Source organism: Delphinus delphis, chromosome 8 (genome assembly GCF_949987515.2).
Source record: "Delphinus delphis chromosome 8, mDelDel1.2, whole genome shotgun sequence".
NCBI lineage: Eukaryota > Metazoa > Chordata > Mammalia > Artiodactyla > Delphinidae > Delphinus > Delphinus delphis.
This window is the reverse complement of record NC_082690.1, coordinates 94,013,944-94,038,004: the sequence shown is the minus strand read 5'-3', so window position 1 is coordinate 94,038,004 and position 24,061 is coordinate 94,013,944. Positions and strand designations below refer to the sequence as shown.

General features: G+C 36.4%; 1 protein-coding gene across 2 annotated transcripts in view; it reads right to left on the bottom strand.

The window, feature by feature from the left end:
* API5 (apoptosis inhibitor 5) overlaps positions 1-24,061 on the bottom strand; it is a 37,010-nt gene that overhangs the window by 4,101 nt on the left and 8,848 nt on the right. For both annotated transcript variants that reach the window (XM_060018740.1, XM_060018741.1), the window contains exons 2-13: positions 18,559-18,720; positions 17,372-17,465; positions 16,807-16,872; positions 16,143-16,294; positions 14,705-14,911; positions 13,696-13,800; positions 12,490-12,579; positions 7,862-8,043; positions 6,484-6,577; positions 5,600-5,656; positions 3,181-3,257; positions 2,521-2,657 (exon numbers count right to left, since the gene is read on the bottom strand). In XM_060018740.1, the coding sequence (XP_059874723.1) occupies positions 2,521-2,657; positions 3,181-3,257; positions 5,600-5,656; positions 6,484-6,577; positions 7,862-8,043; positions 12,490-12,579; positions 13,696-13,800; positions 14,705-14,911; positions 16,143-16,294; positions 16,807-16,872; positions 17,372-17,465; positions 18,559-18,720 (1,423 nt within the window). The remainder of the gene's footprint in view (positions 1-2,520; positions 2,658-3,180; positions 3,258-5,599; positions 5,657-6,483; positions 6,578-7,861; positions 8,044-12,489; positions 12,580-13,695; positions 13,801-14,704; positions 14,912-16,142; positions 16,295-16,806; positions 16,873-17,371; positions 17,466-18,558; positions 18,721-24,061) is intronic.

The window sequence follows — 24,061 nt, the reverse complement described above, 5'->3', positions numbered from 1 at the left end:
TATGGGAACAAATGCCATTTGATAAAGCAAATAACAGAGACATTGGTTAGTAAAGTGATAAACTTGGATAAGGAAAGAAGTCTAAGTATGCCTACATGGACTCAAAGAACAATCACAAATTCTGGCTCCTTCTCTGTAGTGAACAAGTTCAGGCCCATGACACTGGCACAATCTATTTTCTTTGCAGTAGACTTGTTCACTGTAATAAGAGCGATATTAGTATTACCTGGTTCCCTATAACACAAAAGGAGTAAATTTCCCAAGCCTTCAGTGTGTATGACTCTTCAAAAACAAAACAAAAAACCCCCCATGCAACCAAGTCTTCCTTGGAAAAATAAAATTGAGCTTGGCTGATATAGAGAAGTGGAATTATGATGTTTTTGCCAAATGTGGGTAATAAAATCTATGTATTAAAGACTCAAGAACACAAAACATTTTTTCCCTCCAACTTTGAGACAACTCTGACATCCCAGGAAAAAAAATCCAACAGTTTCTCCTTCTTCCTGACCCACTGTCAGTTCCCTAAGGAAAGGACATAAAAAAGGTAGAAAAAATTTGAGGTAGATTGGTCCACCAATTCTCATCTATAGTACCAAGAACGGTTTTCAACCGAATGGGTGAAAGAAATCCAGGGAAACTCTCTGAATTGTTACTATGAGAATACTTACAATCTGACACATTCAACTCCCCAAAATAAAAGTACTAGCAGAAATTTTGTTCCTACTTTCCAATAAGAACAATCAGAGTTTAGTTTGCTTTGTAATTCAATTTATGACAAGCACTCCAATTACAAGGTTCACCCCTATAGGAATATTAAAGTACAAGAATACCAGACACAAAAGACAACAGTTTTGTCTGTTCTGCCATTCTGTTACTTTGACGACTATGGAACAACTCAGGTTGTGACTCCTGGATTTTTTTTTTTCTTGGCTGCACTGTGCAGCTTGTGGGATCTTAGTTCCCTGACCAGGGATCGAACCCCCCGGCAGTGAAAGTGTGGAATCCTAACCACTGGACTGCCAGGGAATTCCCTGGATATTTGTCCTGAGTAAAACTGCTTATTTTTTTCACATTGATAATTTTTTAAAAATCACATACAACCTAAGGCTTTGCATTTTCCACATCTCTTTTGCACATGCATCACATCATCTGATTCTCCCTATCAGGCAGGTAATGAATTTCACAGGGCAAAATGCTTACGGAAATTCAGAGTAACTGACTTGCTTAAGTGAAAATAAATACAATTTAATTCTCTATGTATTGCCATACCTCTTGATTACTTTCATCTATATCAAATGAAGATAGTATCTGAGAGAACAGTTGATTTTAAGAATGGTTTTGATAAACACCACATTAAATCATACAAATGACAGAAGACAATATTTCGTGCAATGAAGTAACAGCATCGTTTCCATTTAAAAAATGCTTTTGCAAATATTTTTTGAAGTTTTTAAGCTCTATGTTATCCCTTTATTTCAGGTAGGAAAAGAAGCTAAGAGATGCACATTTACTTATTATTATATAAGTAAAAGAGTTCAGTGATCTTTTCTACACTAAAGTTGCCTCAAAGAGTCTGACTGGAGTAGAAGGGTTCATTTCACAATCTAAAATTGCCTTTCTATAATCTGTTTGCTCAGATATTAGAGGAATTTAGCTATCGTAGGAGGAATTTACTTAACGTCACAATCATCTCACCCTGGAAACAATTATAGAGAGCATATTCTTCAGAATGTACTTTTTTGGGAATAATTACTGCAGAATCAATTCTGCTTGGTAACCAAAACCAATCACAAGTATGTTTGGTTTTGAATATTAAACTTGGTCTTCTTAAGCAAGATTAAGAATCTGAGTCAGTGAAATTTTTGTCCATTTTTGTTTATAAGCCAGTGAGACAAACTTCACTTCTGATTCAACAGTCCTGGGAGAGACTGGACTAGTGGGAAGCTCTCCTTGCACTAATGTCTAAAGTTGAAAGGAGGACTGCACTCTGGGTAGTGGGGGAGACTGCAACAGGACACATCTTCTTTGCTAGATGATGCTTTAACATCTCACTCTACCTTCTAGAACTTCTCCTTTTGAAGTAGTGCAGAAGATGGGAGGACAAGCAGTAGGCTGACTAAGGCCAAGAAGGATCATTAATACCACATCTGCCAAGAATGGAAGCTATATACATTCTTGAGGGAGAATGCACAAAATGTCTTGCCTTGAAGCTAAAACAGGGAAAACCAGGAATAGATGGTTCATGCCATCTTCCTTCCTTTTTTTTTCTGTTGGCTCCTCTGAATACAAGAGGCACATTTTTCAGGTTCTCAGTGTTACATGCTCAATTCAGTGAGCCCACAAGGGTGAGTCAGAAAGGAATGGGTTAAGTTGTTTCCCCAACAGTTCAGGTTCCCCAAACTAACTCGAAAAGTCACCTGAAAGAACTATGATAGTCTATTTAATTAGTAATTAAAATCAAGTACAACACAATTTCTGCCTTATCTCTCATATTGCTTGTACCCAAACGGAAACGCTCACCATAATTAAAGTTGCCCAAATTGCTGCTATATTTCCCACTAGGAGGATTATAAATCTGCCTGGCATCCCTTTTTGGTCCTGCTGAAGATTTCTTGGGTGGTGAGCCTGAAGTTGTATCTTCATTGGCTCTCTTTTGCCTATAATGGTAGGAAGAACAGCAATTAAAAAAAATTCTTTTATACCAGAGGCTATCAATATATTTATTATATCTGTTACAAAAAACATCCAAAAGATGACAGTCACATCAGAAAAAAGGAAATAACATTCTGATGTCATCAAATTAACTGTGCTTTAGTTATGCAGACATTGTCAGAGGGGCATTTACAAGGCTTTACAACAATCTGAAATATGTAGCTTCACAGATTATACACAAGTGACTCATTTTATAAAACTTGTCAGGAAAGTCTTATTAAGTTACAGCAATACGGACAAAAGCTTGAAAATTCCAGAGTTGTATTCTACCAGTTTATTTTATAAATACTAGATTAGATTTTATATTTTAAGGCATGCTTTTAATAATCATAGTTTAACATCTTATTAAGAATCGTTTAACTAATAACGTACCATTTTGTACAGGAAATGTAAAATCTGAATTCAGATTTTTTCGTATTTGTAAATCAAATATTAGAACACTTTAATCCCTTTAAATATGTTTCTTACCCAATTTCAACCTTCTGTACAGGTTTCCAGGATAATGTTACTGTGCTCTTATAAGAAGGAGGAATGTGGAAGAGATCCTGAAGAGAAAAAATTAGAGATTTCTAATGTGTTTGGTGGTGCGGGGAGTGGTGGTAAGGGTAGGAAACAGGGAGACACATTTTAATTTTAGGACGGGAAACTAATTTATCCTTCTTGCTTTTGTGCTGATGACTAAAATAATAACCTAAAAAATAAACTGCAAGAGAAAAGTAAACAAGGACAATTTTGTTTACAAATTACATCTACTACTTCAATGTTATTTTGCACACATCACTTAAGAAACTGCAGCTAACTTTTTTCAAATGTCATTTCAAGTTATAGGACAAAAATATCAATATTTATCAACTTTAATCAAATCCACAAGTAGTTTCTTTTGCACAGGAGCAGTCACTGACGTGCTTTAAGGAAGATACAATGGTGCACTCTACATTTGCTTTGCAGGTTTTTAAGTGGTTCAAAACTAGAACAAAACTAAAGGTCTGGCTAATCATGTTTTTCTTCCCCTCAAATATCTATATATTACCAATAAGGAAAAAACCCACAAGATTTAAGTACTAAATTATTAATATAAGGTAATGCAAATATTTGCTGAATTTAAATGTTAACATAATCTAGAACTGAAATAATCTAACCTCATAATACCCTCAAAACTATGAATGAATTTCTAAATATATTTATTCTTGGTATTTTACCTAACATTTCTTACCAGTTTTACTCTAATTTTTATATACAGGCAAAATCTGATAAAAGTAAACTAAGTTTCTTTCACAGTTAAAATGAATATGTGAATAAAAATCACCTCCTACTATATAAAACTTAAGTCCAGGGTACCAGATAAATGCAGGGAATTAGCCAATATAAAGTCCTTTGAAACAAAAATGCTTGAGGTTTCTAGCTGGAGTGATTTAGCATATAATAATGTTATTTATTAAGAAAGTGTCAACAGGAAGAAGAAGGGGGAAGTCTTCAATTTTAAACATGTTAAATCTCAGGTGACAATGGGAAACTGGAGTATAGTTTGTGGATTCACTGAAATAGAAGTGAAGGTAAATTTTGGAATTAGATGCGTCTGGTTAGGTAGGAACTAAAGATGGCAAGCAGATGCCATGGATGGACCAAAGCACACCAGTTTTTCTTGTGATTTCCCTAAAACAAAGAATTATGTCATATTAAAAAAATATTTCAGAATTTTTTGGTCAGGTACCCTACACATTGGTTGCTGACCCTATTCATCATTCTTCCCCATGCAACTTCCTACTGCAGTCATCTTCAAATCACTATGGTTTCCTGAACAGGAAACTGTCTCATCTCCATGTGTTGGGTCATAGTATTTGCTAAGTTTAAAATGTTCTTAACATCATAGTATATCTTCAACTTTGACTTATAGCATCAGTTCAAATAAAGTCAAATCTCACATTTTAATGTATTAATCCACCATTTGAAATTATTTATATTTAAGATTTGAAATAAATGGTGGCTATGATAAAAATTTTCTTTGAGATGTGAGTCAGTATTCTTACCTCTTCTGTTGTTAATGCCTTTTCACTTTTCCTGTTGGCAATGATACTCATCCCTCAATGTCTCACTGTTTTCTCTGAAAAGCTTCCCTTTCTCTTCTGATAAAAAGTAAGTATTCCATGGGATTTTTACCAGATTAGTTTTAAGGCATATCACTAGCCCTGATTTTGTTGCTGTTAAGCTTTGTGCTATAAGTGTTACAAATATTTCTTTCTCCCATCTGGCTACAATACTATCAACTTATAACAGTACTGTTAACTTACAGTATCAAATGATGGCTACTTTGTTGTGATTCCTTTTTTGTTCTCTCAGGTCATTAGTTTTTTGTTTAGGCTAACAGATACTTGGGGAGGGTAAACAGAACTGAAGGATATTTATGGCTTAATGGTAAGTATAGAAAACTCTCAATTTATTACATAGACAAGTTAACAGAAAAGACCACAGGACAACATTTCATGTGCCACATAAGACTGTTCATTCTTAGTGTAAGCAAAGCAGGGTATTATTGGTCATTCAAAAGGACCCGATAGTATTAAGACTACAAGAACTTAAGTCAGTGAAATTTCTGAGTCTAAATGTATCTGCTCCAATGCTCTGGGTCAGAAAAACTCTGCATGCCTCCCTTTCTTTGCAGTATCTTCTGCAATAACTTTTAAATAAATAAAACAATGTATTATTCTATAATAGCTACAAAAACATCACTCGGTGTTATAAAAGGCATAAAGCTTTAAAAGGCCAAACGTCTGGAATGTAATGGCATCTCTCCTTAACCAGTACCATTGCAGACATAAAGACATACGGAAAACCTCTTGCACTAACTTTCTAGCTGGCTGGGATGACTTGATAAGAAAGGAAGACTTACCTTGATTAAAACATTGATATTATTTGTTATTTTCAATGCAACAACTTTAATCTTGTTCTGCAAAAGGAAAACAAAATTAAATTAAAATGCCAATAACTTTCATGATGTATATTTCATTCCCGTATAGAACTTGAATAATTCCACTTCTCTTTCAGAATCATTTCTACAGTTAGAGAATTCCTTGGTTTATATTTACTGATAATGCTCAATCCTATTTCTTGACTCTAAAACAAGTGTAGAGATGGCAAAGAAAGCAAATAATCTTTATCTTCCCTTGACAGGTTAGAAGTGTTATATCTACAATTTACTTGAAAAACGAGTAGGGGACAGATCATGGGCACATAGCAGTTGTTTTAAAAAAATATCAGTTTATGTTACAGGAAGACACAATGAAAACTTAAAATATTTCATTAGGACCAAAATGAAGATTGATCAAAATAGATGAGATCAGAGAAAACCAAAAATCCCAACATAAACACATATAGTTTGGTATAGAATTGGCAGTTTAATATTTTTTTCTAATGTAAACTAATATTTGGGCTTCAAAAAGGTGAAATTAAAAATATCACAATTGCTAATCAAATATTTAAACAAAATATGCTGCTAATGAGACCCTAGTGAAAGACTGGCATGCATCAACATTTGATAACATTGTTCACAAACACTGGAAACATTCAAGACATTTCAACAATGATAAAGTTATCTATATAACTTAGCATATAACTAAATATGTAGTCTTCTAACATTGTATCTTCAACTTAGAGTTGTATCATCCTTCAAATAAAGTCGAATGTTACATTTCAATATATGAATTCAGTCTGAATTTGTAATAAATGGTGGCTATCATAAAAATTTCCCAACAAGATGTAACTGAGTATTCTTACCTCTTCTGTTTTTAAGGCCTCGCCTGTTTTACCCTGGAGAGCCAAGCGAAGTTGTCTGATATACACCTGCAGGCCCCGTGCAAAGTACTGCAGCCTAAATGAAGAAGTATTTGCTAATTAAGAAATCATCACTTCAACTTTGCTTTTATACCTCAACTGTGTTTTTAAATTCAAAGAATACTATAGCTAAATGGCCTTTACCAATAAAGAGTAAATTTTGAGGGGAACTTTCTTTTAATTATCAATGTATGATCATAAGAGATACACAAATAAGTAAAATAAAAGCAGTTTTTCTTCGTCAAAAATTGGAATAGATCCACACTCAACCTGGCAAGGGAAACACTTCTGGCACTGTGCTAAGGAAGCTTGTTATGTTAACCTGCAAGGTATGTGTCTAAATTAGAAACAACCAGGAGCCAGGGACTAGAATCAGGTGGCCTGGGTTCTTCTCTTCCACTAGCCAAATGAAGGTCAAGTGACACAGACAAGTCACTTAATCTCTATGTTTACCTGCTAAGGAGGGACAGTGTTTGACCCATTTGCACCTAAGGGTCCAGTTTAAAAATAAAACAAAACTGCAGATTTTGTGAAGGATGTTGAGTAATCTCTTTTTCAAATTTGTTCCCAGTTAATATGTGAAGAAAGGTGGTACCGTTAACTCCATCCTGCCGACTTCTAGGAACTCTACTTAACAACGTGGCATCGCTGTTTTTTTCACTTTCAGAGTAATTTCCTAAGATGCCTGCTTCTGGTCAAACGTTTCACCAAGTATTAAACCTCTGCCTTACCAAAGCATAGAGGACAATAACAGATGATACAGTGGCCAAGCATCTCAAAACTTAAGATGTGAATTTGTTCATGCAATGATTTAATACAAAGTATCTTCAGGAAAATGACTTATATTGATTTCTCCAGTGCTGCTCCTCCAGCTGCACTGTAAGATATTAATAACACTATAAGATAGTAATAGCAGATACAGTTTACTGAATACCCACTATGTGCCAGGCATTGTGCTTAAAGCTTTTCATCCATTGTCTCATTTAATTCTCACAACTCTATAAGGCAGGTACTATTATCAATAAATTTAACAGCTGAGGACAATTTGGGGTGTTAGAGAGGTTAGGGAACCTGCCCAAGATCATGAAGCAAGTAGGGAGAGCCAGAGTCCATTTTTGAGAAAGGTCATCTTCTCCCATGCATTTGCTATGCCACAATAGTTGTATGTTTATATACACTCCTGTTTTGTAGATCTTCCATTCTTTTGCACTGCAGTAAGGCAGGGTGGGGAAAAAGCTCTTATAAAATGAAAACAAAATCTAGGGAGCTTCAAGATAGCTTTCACCTTTGTCAAAGACTGGCCACTTCAACCATACATCACCTTATTTTGAAATCTTTGAGCTTTTCTGCATTCAGCTTGGCTGTTAAGAAATCTGGAAGTTTTCGGCCCAACTGGTGAAAGCTATACAACAAACATTCCACATAACTGAACTGCAGCTTGGGTTCTTCATTACCAGCGTTCTCCCCGTTTTCCGCTTCTTCTGGAGGGAGAGGCATATACTCCTAAGAGATGAAAATAGAGAGATGTATGCAATCTGCTCTAGACACTCTAATTATAAGCATATACTCACGTAATTATAAGGCACGCTTTGAAGACATGAAGCATTAAAAACTGCCAAGATCAGAAATTTAAGTAAGATATCCCTTTTACATATTGGATCAATAACCCAGCCTGTCAACATTCCATATTAACCTATAGTATAGCTGCTACTACTACTACCACTACTAATGACAGTGAAAGTGACTAATATTTATTAGGTACTAGGCAGATGAACAAACTGAAGTTCTGAGAGCTTAGGTAAGTTTCCCAAAGTTAATAAGCTGAAGAGACAGGATTCAACCTGGGTTTGACATCAAAAGCTGATGTTCTTAAAAGAGTATGGAGGTTCCTTAAAAAACTAAAAATAGAGTTACCATATGATCCAACAATCCCACTCCTGGGCATATATCCGAAGAAAAATCTAATTCAAAAACATACATGCACCCCAATGTTCACAGCAGCACTATTTACAATAGCCAAGATATGGAAGCAACCTTAATGTCCATCAACAGATGAATGGGCAAAGATGTGGTATATATATATATGTACACACACACACATACACACAAACACAATGGAATACGACTCAGCCATAAAAATGGATGCAATAATGCCATTTGCAGCAACATGGATGGACCTAGAGATAATCATACCACATGAAGTATGTCAGACAGAAAAACAAATTATCTTATGTCACTTATATGTGGAATCTAAAATATGATACAAATGAACTAGTTACAAAACAGAAACAGACTCACAGGCATAGAAAATAAACTTATGGTTACCAAAGGGGAAAGGAGGGGGAGGGATAAAAAGGAGTTTGGGATTAGCAGATACAAACTACTATATATAAAATTAAGATAAACAGCAAGATCCTACCATATAGCACAGGGAACTATATTCAATATCTTATAATAAACCATAATGGAAAAGAATATGAAAAAGAATATATATAACTGGATCACTCTGCTGTACACCAGAAACTAATACAACATTGTAAATCAACTATACTTAAAACAAAAAAAAAGTTGATGCTCCTAGGAAAAATACTCCTAAAAGTTATATGGAACCAGAAAAGACCCCAAATAGCCAAAGAAATCCTGAGAAAGAACAAAGCAACAGGCATCACACTTCCTGATTTCAAGCTAGGCTATAAAGTTACAGTCATCAAAACAGTATAGTACTGGCATAAAAAAAGAGAAACAGACCAATGGAACAGAATCAAGAGCCCAGAAATACACCCAAGCATAGATGGTCAACTAATATTTGACAAGGGAGCCAAGAATATTCAATGGAGAAAAGACAGTCTCTTCAGTAGATGGTGCTGGGAAACTAGATATGTACATGTAAAAGAATGAAACTGGACCCATATCTTACACCACTCACAAAAATTAACTTGAAATGGATTAAAGACTTAAGTGTAAGACCTGAAACCATGAAATTCCTAGAAGAAAACATAGGAATAAAGCTCCTTGATGTGGGTCATGGTAATGATTTTTTGGATATGACACCTAAATCACAAGCCACAAAATAAAAAAAAACAAATGGGACTACATCAAACTAAAAAGCTTCTATATAGCAAAGTGAAAAGATAACCTGTGAAACAGAAAAATATATTTGCAAACTATGTATCTGACAAAGGGTTAATATCCAAAATATATAAATACACATACAGCCCAACAGCAAAAAACCAAATAATCCAATCAAAAAATGTACAAAAGAACTTTAACAGACATTTCTCCAAAGAGATATACGAAAGGCCAACAAGCACATGAAAAGATGCTCAACATCACTAGTCATTAGGGAAATGCAAATTAAAACCACAATGAGATATTGGCTCATACCTGTTAGCATGGCCATCATCAAAAAGATAAAAGATAGGGGCAGTTTTGGAAGTTTTAGCCAAGGCAATCAGAGAAGGAAAAGAAATAAAAGGGATCCAAATCAGAAAAGAAAAAGTAAAACTTTCACTGTCTGCAGATGACACGATACTGTACATAGAGAATCCTAAAGATGCTACCAGAAAACTATTAGATCTAATCAATGAATTTCATAAAGTAGCAGAATACAAAATTAATGCACAGAAATCTCTTGCATTCCAAACACTAAAAACAAAAAATCTGAAAAAGAAATTAAGGAAACATTCCCATTTACCACTGCAAAAAAAGAATAAAATACCTAGGAATGAATCTACCTAAGGAGACAAAAGACCTGTATGCAGAAAACTATAAGACACTGATGAAAGAAATCAAAGATGATACAAACAGATGGAGAGATATACCATGTTCTTGGATTGGAAGAATCAACATTGTGAAAATGACTCTACTACCCAAAGCAAGCTACAGGTTCAATGCAATCCCTATCAAACTACCAATGGCATTGTTCACAGAACTAGAACAAAAAACTTTACAATTTGTATGGAAATGCAAAAGACACTGAATAGCCAAAGCAATCTTGAGAAAGAAAAATGGAGCTGGAGGAATCAGGCTCCCTGACTTCAGACTAAACTACAAAGCGACAGTAATCAAGACAGTATGGTACTGGCACAAAAACAGAAATATAGATCAACGGAACAGTACAGAAAGCCCAGAGATAAACCCAAACACATATGGTCCCCTTATCTTTGACAAAGGAGGCAAAAATATACAACAGAGAAAAGACAGCCTCTTCAATAAGTGGTGCTGGGAAAACTGGACAGCTACATGTAAAACAATGAAATCAGAACACTTCCTAATACTATACACAAAAATAAACTCAAAATGGATTAAAGACCTAAATGTAAGGCCAGATACTATAAAACTTAGAGGAAAACACAGGCAGAACAGTCTATGACAAAATCACAGCAAGATCCTTTTTGATCCACCTCCTAGAGTAACGGAAATAAAAACGAAAATAAACAAATGGGACCTAATGAAACTTAAAAGCTTTTGCACAGCAAAGGAAAACATAAGATGAAAAGACACCCCTCAGAATGGAAGAAAATATTTGCAAACAAATCAAATGACAAAGGATTAATCTCCAAAATATACAAGCAGCTCATGCAGCTCAACATCAAAAAAACAAACAACCCATCCAAAAATGGGCAGAAGACCTAAACAGACATTTCTCCAAAGACATACAGATTGCCAACAAACACATGAAAGAATGCTCAACGTCACTAATCATTAGAGAAATGCAAATCAAAACCACAATGAGGTATCACCTCACATCTGTCAGAATGGCCATCATCAAAAAAATCTACAAATAATAAATGCTGGAGAGGGTGTGGAGAAAAGGGAACTCTCTTGCACTGCTGGTGGGAATGTAAATTGATACAGCCACTATGGAGAACAGTATGGAGGTTCCTTAAAAAACTAAAAATAGAACTACCATACAACCCAGCAATCCCACTACTGGGCATATACCCTGAGAAAACCATAATTCAAAAAGAGTCATGTACCACAATGTTCACTGCAGCACTATTTACAACAGCCAGGACATGGAAGCAACCTAAGTGTCCATCAACAGATGAATGGATAAAGGTGTGGCACATATATACAATGGAATATTACTCAGCCATAAAAATAAACGAAATTGAGTTACTTGTACTGAGGTGGATGGACCTAGATAGAGTCTGTCATACAAAGTGAAGTTAGCCAGAAAGAGAAAAACAAATATCACATACTAACGCATATATGTGGAATCCAGAAAAATGGTACAGATGAACCTATCTGTAGGGCAGGAATAGAGATGAAGAGGTAGAGAATGGACACGTGGACATGGTGGCTAAGGGAAGGGTGGGACGAATTGGGAGATTAGGTTTGACATAAATAACACTACCATGTGTAAAAGAGATAGCTAGTGGGAACCTGCTGTATAGCACAGGGAGCTCAGCTCAGTGCTCTGTGATGACTTAAACAGGTGGGATGGGGGGCGTTGGCAGGAAGGTCCAAGAGTGAGGGGTTTTATGTATACATATAGCTTATTCACTTCATTGCACAGTGGAAACGAACACAACATTGTAAAGCAATTATACTCCAATTAAAAACTAAAAAAGATGGCTTATTTTCTCCACAATTATGATTAATGACTTTATTTCCAGGTTGCTAAAGCCATTTGGCCTTGAGCAGCAACCTTGATGGTGATCTGGTGCAAACATTTAAAATATTTTGATAAAGGAATAGCAGAAAGACTTACTATATAAATCTTGTATTATATTTTCTCTAAAGCATCAACAACAGAAGAAATGCGTAAGATTAAAACAGATTTTATTTTTAAAGTAGACGTGTTGTCTGAGCAGCTAACAACACTACAATTATTATCTAAATCATTTCAAAATCTGGTTCTCTATAATCTAGAAATTAATACTACACTATTAGACTTTGGGGCTCTATACTGACTATGCCATAAGGAAAGAAAAAAGTTCTTACCAATAACTTATCAAACAGTTTCCTTAAATTTGTTTCTAGCTTTTCCATGTCACCACAAAATGAACTCATTTCAGCCAACAGTTTCAATACCTAAAACACACAATTCACTGTTATTAGCATTCTTTTTGAATGAGCAAGGGTTATAAAATAATAATTATTCTACATAACTATTTAATACTGCTTATTTTTCAGTTAGGCTTTTACAGAATCATAACATTTGAACTGGAAAAAAAATTTAGAGATGCAGCCCTATTTTACTGTTGAGGAAACTGAAGGTCAGAGAGATTATGTGACTTGGCAAAGTCACAACGTATGTGAATGGCAGGGCAGACTCTAAAACCCAGATCTCATGACTCTCAATATATCTGTGAGAATTGGTAAGGAAAAGAATATACACTTTCTGCTACAGGTTAACAATGTATAAGAAAGAGACAATGAGCAAGAACTCTTAACAGCAAAGAATTATTTACTAACATTTAGGATGGGCCTCCTTTGCTATCAAACTTAGTCTCTGGATACTAACTCAAAGTATCAGTAATTGCCACTATTCTTTAGGTTCATCTCTGCTTTACTCAATTCCAGTCTGATAAGCCAAACCCAGGACATGTGAAGGAAACCACAGTGTAAGTACACAGTGAGACTCTTCTCTATCCTAAAGACCCATGAAGGAAATGGCACATACATTTCCATATTTCAATTCAATAATCATTACTAGGTGCTCTTCAGAATTCTACATTAGATTCTGAGGATTCAGAGAGGAATAAGGTTAAATTGGGGAGAAAAATGTGAGTATTTTATATGCTGCAAAAAAAATGTATATGTACATCACAGTTGAGATATAAAGGGGATAGAGAGTCGTCAATTCTATTGGAGAACGGATAAAGGACGTTTTGTGTTAATCAGTTAAATCTGGCTCTATCAGTCATAGAGATAGGAACTGTCATAATTGAACAACGTATTTAAAAGTATTAAGGCTACAAAGGCAGAGACTTAGACTATAATGAAAACTATAGGCGGTGCTTTCCTACTGTAGCAAACTCTCAATGAATCCATAAAGCATTCCTATGTAATTAATCCTGGGAGAGGTTACTAGCTAGCCACCACCAGGCCTTAAATCTCTTAGAAATCAGATCAAAGTTAGTGGTTACATTTATGTTGAAATACGGGAATGACTTTTCAGTGCTAAAAGCAGAAATTTTCTCTTACCTCCAACTGTATATCAAGACCCTCCACTGGGGTCGTCAAGGAACTGAGGTTAGGGAGAACTTGCTCACAGAAATAAGTCACAAACCTTGTGGAATGAACATTTTTCTGTAAAAATCCAAAGAACACTGAATTGTCAAAAAAAAAATATAGATATACATACATTATATTCTCCCAAACAGTAGAATGTCAATAGACAAATGCTCAGTACCAAAGCACCAAGTACTGTGGCTAAAATACAACAGAGTGCATACCCCAAAGCACCCCAGGAGTAACCTCAATAGACAATATATACTTTGTTGCAAAGTAATCTGGAGCATTGGGACTTTTATACATCTTTCAACTCTTATTTGATTCTCAGGTCAAATTTCAGGGGAAACTTTAGTGCTGAATTTTAGACTGTACATTCTCCCTTTAGAAGGACAGCTCCTTTATTTATTTATTTAGAAAACATTTATTTATCTATTTGGCTGTGCCGGGTCTTAGTTGCGGCAGACGGGCTCCTTAGTTGCAGCTCACAGGCTCCTTGGTTGTGGTATGCATGTGGGATCTAGTTCCCTGCGTTGGGAGTGCTGAGTCTTAACGACTGTACCACCAGGGAAGTACCAGGACAGCTCCTTTAAATTGTGTTTTTCAAACTGTGCTAGGCACATCTCAGAAGATTCATGGCCAGAGGAAGCACAAAGCCAGAGATAAAGAGCAAATACACCTACAACAACAATCCAAAAAATTTAAGGAAAAAAAAATTTAAATTACTAAGTGTTTTAAAAACTCAGTGAAACTATAAAGTATGATGCAAAATCTCAAGACTTTTAAAAAGTCCCTAAGCAAGACTATATAGAACTTTCTTGCTGCTTTGGGCTCTTCACCTAGGCCTCCATAAAATAAATAATAGCTCCATTGGGTTAATACTTTTATACAAAGGTTTGAGAAGAATGCTCAAGTGTGTATCTATAGAATTTTAAGCTAACAGAGTAATCAAAATACCAGGTATATAAAACAAAGAGCTCACAGAGAAGAGGGGTACCGCCTGCCGAGTGCACTGTAAAAGCCTGTCCACACAGTCAGGATCCGAGGGGTTGAAGGTTTGTTCCAGATCAGCCTGTTCAGCCACCAACTCTACCAGTTGTTGCCTTCCACTCACTGTCTGTAAGCTTTTTAACCCAGATAGTATCTTCATAAACAGGACAAATTCCTCACCAGTCACGTCTTCTAGGACCTGGAAAGAGACGATTCAGAACAGTTATTAGTATCTTTATCATTTGAATGGGAAAGAAACATCAATACTGAAACAGCACAGCATATTTGTTTTGCAAAGTCAGTTTGCTGCTAATGTTCCTGAAATACTGAAGAGAGGACAACTTCAGGCTTCAGTCAAGTTAGCTTCAGAATAAGCCACGCATTTTCAATGGTGCGCTACACTGTTTCCAATGGAACAAAATTTGGTTCTTGGAAAATTTTACTCTTCTTTTACATATAAAGCACAGATATACATACAGTACATAAACAGATATACAGTATATCTGTGGTATTAAAGTTTCATGGGATAGTGGCTAAGGGAAAAAATATCTAAAAAGGCTCTTCAGGGGGTGATAGCCAAAAAAAGATGGAGAAAATGTGGCAATAAACTGTTAAATCAGACTCAGTTCCCTATATTTAAAAGCAGCCTCATTCACATTAATATGGTAATTGTATACAAAACAGGAGACCATGCAAATTTTAAGAGCTCCATATCAGTAGGTCTAAGCCTTTCTGTTCACTGACCAAAGGAGCAAGCAATCATGACGTATCCCACCAGATAACTAGCTGGGACATAGGTGAAATATGCTGCTCCTTTCTCTCTCACTAAAGAAATCTTATCAATAAGCAAGTGAGTGGTGCTATTAGAGAAAATTTTGAATTTTCCTCAACACATAAAAATAAATTATTCCCAAACGTTGGCACTGTATGAATGAAAAGTTAATTGTGACGCACCTTTCAAATCTTAGCAACTGTAACTATGCCAGCGCTGGGAGCACAAACAAGCATGGTCTCTAGAGCTTATAGGGTCATGGGATAGGATGAAACAACAGGTCATTTCAAGGTGACTTCAGTTTCATTCTGAAATGATCCAGAATACTATGGGAGAATATCCTAAAATCAGGGAGGAAGGGCGGGAATTAGGTAAAAATTCCTGAAGGAAATGATTCCTTCCTGATGAATGCATAAATTTTAAGGATAACACCACAAAGGATTTAAATGTGATCAAACCCTTTAAATTAACACATTGATTCATCACTACAAGTGACCAAAGTGCAAAGCACAACATAAGAAAATCTTGAAGTTCTACGGTGGTTCTTATGGGATATATCACCTTATACACAAGCTACATACAGCACTGATGAATACGGCTAATTTCAAATATGTTCTTGTGCATTAGAGAAGTTCACTAAAAGATAACCGAAGCTTACCTTCTTGGATTCAGTTAGTATAAGTTCCTCTACTTCCTTTGTTAAGACTTCATCCGGTAAAGTCTTAAGTTTTGTAGAAAGGAATTTAATTGCTCTTTCTCTAACAATGTCCTCTCCTTGAAGAATTTGGCTGAACAAGCCACCTAAAGTCCCTGCAGAACAAAACAGTTGCATGTAGCAAGTCAATTCTATATAGGAATGAAATTTTTCAAGTTAATTTGAATTACAGTATTTCTTTTCAAGTGAATTAATAAACTTCCTGAATATCACTGATACTGGTTAAACTGTCTGAAATTTCTAAAGCCCCAACCATAAGAGTGACCATATGCTTTGTTCACGGATTCAGAATCAGCTTGAGCATGACTTTCCTTTTCTATCACTATTAATAATAAATAAACTCAGGTATTTTGGAAGAATTTCTTTAAAGTGGCAAAGGGAGTTTTTCCAACAGACTTCTAAGGGAAAAGTTTGATCTGTTTTTGCAATTATTTCTGCTGGTTTTTCGAGTCACAAACATCTTGAGCTAAGCTTTTTTTGGAGAGTACTTAGAATTTTTATGAAACAGACGTCTGGGTGAATCCCAGACTTTATCCTTAATGAGTACTACCAAACTCCCCAATTTTTTAGGACATCAAACACAATTCAGAACAAGAAGTGGCCTTACCTTTTGCATCCATCTTAAATATACTTAATAGGGCATTGTTCACTAAGTTAAATTCTGCAGAGTCATCTGGATAGAAAAAAAGTGGTACAATGTATGAAATAAATGAAAAATATCATCTGCTTCATTTTCAAACTTAAGACTCAACATAGTTTCTCACAGATTACATTGAGAGGAGACATATAACTAAGCATTTCTCTCAAGTACCAAGAAAATACATCTTTCTTGTAAGGGTAGAGAACCTGATCTAGTGTACCTGTAAAGTTCTTATGTTAAGATGGTACAATTGAGAAACTACACGAAATTAGGGGGCGGGGGGGGGGATGGTGGTGAATAAGAATTCCCCAAAGAATCCAGTCATTATACCTTTATAAACAGAATTCAAAACAAAACCAGAAATTAGATAATCACAAGTCAGTAAGCTTCAAACTACTGAATAAAAAAGAGAATTTAAATTTCTATCAGAGGTAGCACCTTCAGAAAAAAAAAAAAAAAGCTAAGAAAAACAGAGTCATTATTTCAGAGAGAATTTATATTTAGATAAAAGAGTATTAATAAAATTCCTTACCTGTCTGCAAAAGTTGGGTTAATATATCTGCCACTCGGGGAAGATTTTCTCCAGTGGCAAATTGAGGCAGCTCTTTAATTGCTTGCCGTCGAATCTGAACATAATTTCAAACAAAAAATTAACCAAATACTATCATAAATAAAAACAACCTCAACCTTTAAAGAAAACAAAAACCACAGACAAACCATATGGGGCATATGAGTCGCAAAAATATGAGATTTTTAGCAGTTTTAGAAATAATTTACTCCAATTTAATATTCAAAGCTTCACAGAATACTAAAACAAAATGTGGTGGAAAGGGACATTAAATACAATTATCTGGAGTAGGCAGATTTGAGATTATAAACAACAGTTTATATGCTGATTATACACAACTGTTGGGTTTTTACTACCTGTGGGTACGTAATACTGTATCCCTCAAGAATGGCTACAGTGTCAATGTCATATCTAATAACTATTTACTTTAGAACTTTCAGTACTACTTAATACTTAATACATTTGTGAATACATTCTGTGAACTTCATTCCAAATATGCGATCATGGCTTATCTAGTTTAACATAAAAGTGCAAGGGAGTTAAATCTAACAAATTATGCATGAAATCATGATTCAATGATTTCATTTGAAAAGCCAGGGGCTAATAGTTGAAAATTCTTAGGAACCTGTATCAGCAGCCAGAAATGCTAATGGTTAATTCTGTTCCAAGCAAAAACTATTTCTTTTTAGTCTAGTAATCACATACAATTTTTTCACAGGTAAATTATTTTTCTGCTATGCAAAATATTTAGGGGTGTTAAAACTATATTTTATGCTGCAATACTATTATTATTTTAAATATCCAAGCAAGCATAAATTGACTACAGACTAACACTAGTCTGATTTCATATGCACAATGCGTAATAATCTAAGGAAAAGGTGTGAGCCACGACCATTTTCAACAGTGGATAACAAATAAGCAAAACAAAGTATTATGTGATTCTACAGATTCTTCACAGTTGAAAGAACTAATATATTTTCTTACATGTAGGTTTAAGCCTTGGTATGTTGTCACACCAGGCCACACTGCAGTATTTTATTGTTCACTGATATGATTGGTACTTCAGTTATATTAGGTACACGCAGAAAATATCTGAAAATGGCAAAAGCAACGTCTGAAAACTTGTTGAAAAGTGTCAAACGTAAACTTACTGATACGTCTTCATCCTCACAGAGGTCTAACTGTGCATTGATAGCAGAATCAGCCAATTCTGGAAAATGCTTAAAGAATTTTGGAATAAACTGAGCTGCTAATCTTTTTTCCTTGGTACCACCTTTGACACCATCCAATATCACTTGATAAGCATCTTTATGCTGAAAGAAAGAATGAAGTAGAAAAGAAACACAATTTTGAAGGATGGGAAGCTAAACAAACTTCTTTGAGTCTCCTTTAAATTAGTTAAATTTTACATAGGCTAAGAAATGGGCTTATTTTTGGAGTTTTACTGCTTAAATTTGACAGCTACCTTCCTACTATCTGCTCCCTGTCCCCCATGTTATTATTTGTGAGTTGGGAAAGGAGAAGAATGACTCTAATATTAAGTGGAAAAAGCAAGTAAGTTTGTTATGTACCAACACTTCTTTATTCTATTGATTACTGACCCTAGCCTTGTGATTGTATCATGCTTTAAAAATTTGTAATGAATATAATAGAATTCTCAAAGAATTGTGTTACATTTACTTAAATATATTTATGTTTCCAATTACCACCTTGCAGAAGGTAGAGAGAATACACTCTTGAAATTAAGCAATACGAGGAAGGTTAGGAAGCTTTATTTTGCCTCACATTTTAGGATATAAAAACAGTAATTCATTCTATATGGCCAACCAATTTCGATGAAGATAGATGCTAATATCACATATTTAACTTTTCATTAAAATAATACATTCAAAGCTCATTTGTTTCCTTTAAAAAAAATTTCAGAAGTGCTGTCCCTCAGATACTCATAATGTGAAGAATCAACAAGTTCCCAATCCCCCCTACACACTTGCCTCCAAACCAGTCCTTTTATTAAATGGATCAAGCTGGCAAACAAAGTAATAAATATCACAGCTACACAATACTTTTAATTCCTGGAAAACCTTAAACATAATACAAATACCAAATATGTATTTACTCTGTATAAAGAAATTCTCTAAATGCTTTAGATAAGTGAGCTTGCTTTATGCCACCAAGAGCAGAAAACTAAAGAACAGAAAATGGATTAGAGAATTACCACAAATTTAGTTTTGTGATAATTCTTCTCATGGACAATATACTGTGTTAAGTGAAAAAATATATCGCATGATGAAAAGTTATTTAGGTTCAGTGGGATCTCAATTAAGGACATTATTATCATTATTTTTGGCCACCCTACACGGCATGCAAGATCTTAGTTCCCCAACCAGGGATCGAACCCGTGCCCCCTGCAGTGGAAGCTCAAAGCCTTGACCACTGGACCACCAGGGAAGTCCCAAGGACATTATTTTAAAAAAATAATCAGAAATAAAGTGCTCCATGTATCAAAAGGCTATGATCACAATTAGATCTTCTAAAGGTACACATTTTAATATAATCTGCATAATTACTAGATTACTTTAAAAGTTCATATATTGCCAACCTATCTAAAAAAACAAATTCTAAAAATTATTTCTAATAAACAAATTCCATCAAACCGATTAATGACAACTCCTTCTACTATCTTAAACATTAATACCACCCCCTAAATAACAGAAATTTCTGTGAATAAGGTTAGCTTCCTTATGAAATGCAGACACAAAATCAGTCTTCAGGAGTTACTACTTCAAAAGTGTATTATACACTTTTGGGCTTCCCTGGTGGCGCATTGGTTAAGAATCCACCTGCCAATGCAGGGGACATGGGTTCAAGCCCTGGGCCGGGAAGATCCCACATGCCTCGGAGCAACTAAGCCTGTGCGCCGCAACTACTTAGTCTGCGCTCTAGAGCCCACAAGGCACAACTACTGAGCCCACAAGCCACAACTACTGAAGCCCGTGCGCGTAGAGCCCATGCTCTGCAACAAGAGAAGCCACGGCAATGAGAAGCCCACGCACCACAACGAAGAGTAGCCCCCACCTGCCGCAACTAGAGAAAGCCCACACGCAGCAATGAAGACACAACGCAGCCAAAAATAAATAAGTTTATATTTTAAAAAGTGTATTATACACTTTTTAGTGCAAAGGTTCAAAAAAATCATGGCTGACTTCTCTACCAATGTACACTCCTGTGGCTTGCTTCATAGCTTCTAGCAGACTTCATAAAACTGAAGTATTGAGCAGTCTGACATCCTTAGTTTTTGCAGAGTATCACAATCCAATTTTCTGTAACTCAAACTTCAGACTTTACTTATAAACCCCTTTGAATTGTCTAAAATTCACTGTCTAAAATTAAATGAAGGATCCCTGCTTAAAACAACCATCCCCCTACCAAGGGAAAAAAATGTGGAATAGAATAAAAAGGGATTATTAGTAACACTTACTGAAAGCCTACATGGAACTGTGGAATGCCTTCTGTACGTGCCTCACAATAATCCTGAATTAGGTGTTACTATGCTTGTTTTTCAGATGAGAAAACCAAGTCTTAGAGAAGTGAAATAATTTGTCCAGAACCACATATAGTTAGTTAAGTAGCAGATCCAGGACCTGAACGTGGTTCTGATAGCCTTTTAAGTCAAGATCTGTGCCTAATACCAAGCTTCTTTAATTGGAATCTTTCAAATTAGTGTCCTGAGATCTTAATTAACAAAGGAGGAGAGAAAGAAAAGCTTGCCAGATGGAGGATTGTCAAAGGTAAAATTTGAGTCCTAAATACAGTCTCCACACAGGCATATAAATTGAAATGTAGTATATTAAACAGCAAGACCTTTGGAAAGTTAAGACATTTTAACATAGTCATAATAGAAATCAAAGTTTTTATCATTAATAGGCATCAGTTCTATCAAATAATTTCACAGACATTACAATAGACTTCAACTAATTATCCTTTATGAAATGCAAAATAAAATTATATTCTTCCTTGCCAGCTTTTTGAATTGTGTCCTTTAACTGTAGTACAGGGACAGGACTTTTTAACAGAAATCTCCTTAAAGTAATTACTACTTCTGCTTTTCAAAGTAGGAAACCAGATATAAGTGATATTTGCAGTGATCATAGTGATTTAGTAACAAGTAGGAATGTAACCATAATAAAATGTTTCAAATACTACACAGCACTGTGTATCTTTGCTTTTCCAACAGTTGTATTTATATTTTAGCTGGATAAATTAATGATCCTAATTAGAAGCTTTTTTTGTTGTTTTTCTTTTTTTGTGGTACGCGGGCCTCTCACTGTTGTGGCCTCTCCCATTGCAGAGCACAGGCTCCGGATGCACAGGCTCAGTGGCCATGGCTCACGGGCCCAGCCGCTCCGCACCACGTGGGATCTTCCCAGACCGGGGCACGAGCCCATGTCGCCTGCATCAGCAGGCAGACTCTCAACCACTGCGCCACCAGGGAAGCCCAAGAAACTTTAATTGTAAATACTTTTAATGGATTTCTAAAGCTGTGTATTTATGTGTGATTTTAATTTCTAATTAAAGGAGAAAACTCTAGAGCAATCTCTAAGATATTTTCAAGTAAAAAAGTCAGTTACAATTTGATCCACATTCAGCAGACACATTCTAAAAGAAAAACCTTGCAATTATGATTGTCAAATCACAACTGATATGCATAAGTGGTCACTGACGTGCCAGGTAAGCGACGTTTGGGTCCAGGATGCAGCCTTCATGAAATAAAGCAGAAGAAGAGGGGATGAGAAGAAAGAGAAGACAGGATGTAGTTTCAACAAATTTCTCAAGTATGACATAAAAAGAAAATGGGTAAGCTAAGCTATACTACTTCCTTCCTCAGACTCAATTAATAAACTTAGTTTGAATTTAATGTAAGTGTTAAACTGTTAACACTTCTACATTATTTTTGAGTGATTATGAACTTGGTTGGTCTGTGATTTTAGCTTAAGCATACCAAAAAAAAGTACCAAAAGAATGCTATTTCATGAAATATAAGTCAGTAAAGCTTACACTCTTCCACACTTAGGAGCCAATATACTCCTGTATAAGAGAACACAGGAGGAAGGAGGAGCTTCAAGATGGCAGAAGAGTAAGACGTGGAGATCACCTTCCCCCCCCCATAAATACATCAGAAATACATCTACATGTGGAACAACTCCTACAGAACACCTACTGAATGCTGGCAGAAGACCTCAGACCTCGAAAAGGCAAGAAACTCCCCACGTACCTGGGTAGGGCAAAAGAAAAAAGGAAAAACAGACCCAAAAGAATAGGGACGGGACCCGCACCAGTGGGAGGGAGCTGTGAAGGAGGAAAGGTTTCCACACACTAGGAGCCCCTTCGCGGTCGGAGACTGCGGGTGGCGGAGTGGGGGAGCTTCAGAGCCGCGGAGGAGAGCGCAGCCACAGGGGTGTGGAGGGCAAAGTGGAGAGATTCCCGCACAGAGGATCGGTGCCGACCGGCACTCACCAGCCCGAGAGGCTTGTCTGCTCACCCGCCGGGGCGGGCGTGGCTGCGAGCTGAGGCTTGGGCTTCGGTCGGATGCAGGGAGAGGACTGGGGTTGGCGGCGTGATCACAGCCTGAAGGGGGCTAATGCACCACGGCTAGCTGGGAGGGAGTCCGGGGGAAAAGTCTGGAGCTGCCGAAGGGGCAAGAGAGTTTTTCTTGCCTCTTTGTTTCCTGGTGCGCGAGGTGAGGGGATTAAGAGCACAGCTGAACGGAGCTCCAGAGATGGGCGCGCGAGCCGCGTCTAACAGCGTGGACCCCAGAGACGGGCATGAGACGCTAAGGCTGCTGCTGCCGCCACCAAGAAGCCTGTGTGCGAGCACAGGTCACTATCCACACCCCTCTTCCGGGAGCCTGTGCAGCCCACCACTGCCAGGGGTCCCGTGATCCAGGGACAACTTCCCTGGGAGAACACATGGCGAACCTAAGACTGATGGAACACACTGGCCTCTGCCGCCGCAGGCTCACCCCGAACTCTGTACCCCTCCCTCCTCCCAGCTCGAGTGAGCCCGAGCCCCCGAATCAGCTGCTCCTTTAACCCCATCCTGTCTGGGCGGGAACAGACGCCCTCAGGTGACCTACACGCAGAGGCGGGGCAAATTCAAAGCTGAACCCCAGGAGCTGTGAAAACAAAGAAGAGAAAGGGAAATGTCTCCCAGCAGCCTCAGGAGCAGCGGATTAAATTTCCACAGTCAACTTGATGTACCCTGCATCTGTGGAATACCTGAATAGACAACGAATCATCCCAAATTGAGGAAGTGGACTTTGGAAGCAACAATATATATATTTTTTTCCCTTTTTCTTTTTTTGTGACTGTGTATGTGTATGCTTCTGTGTGTGATTTTGTCTGTATAGCTTTGCTTTTACCATTTATCCTAGGGTTCTGTCTGTCCATTTTTTGTGCTTTTTTTTAGTATACTTTTTAGTGCTTATCATTGCTGAATTTGTTTTTTGGCTTGGTTGCGCTCTTCTTTCTTTCTTTTTTTTTAAATTACTTAAAAAATCTTTTTTAATAATTATTTTATATTTTAATTATTTTATTTTATCTTATCTTCTTCTTTTTTCTGCCTTTTATTCTGAGCCGTGTGGATGACAGGCTCTTG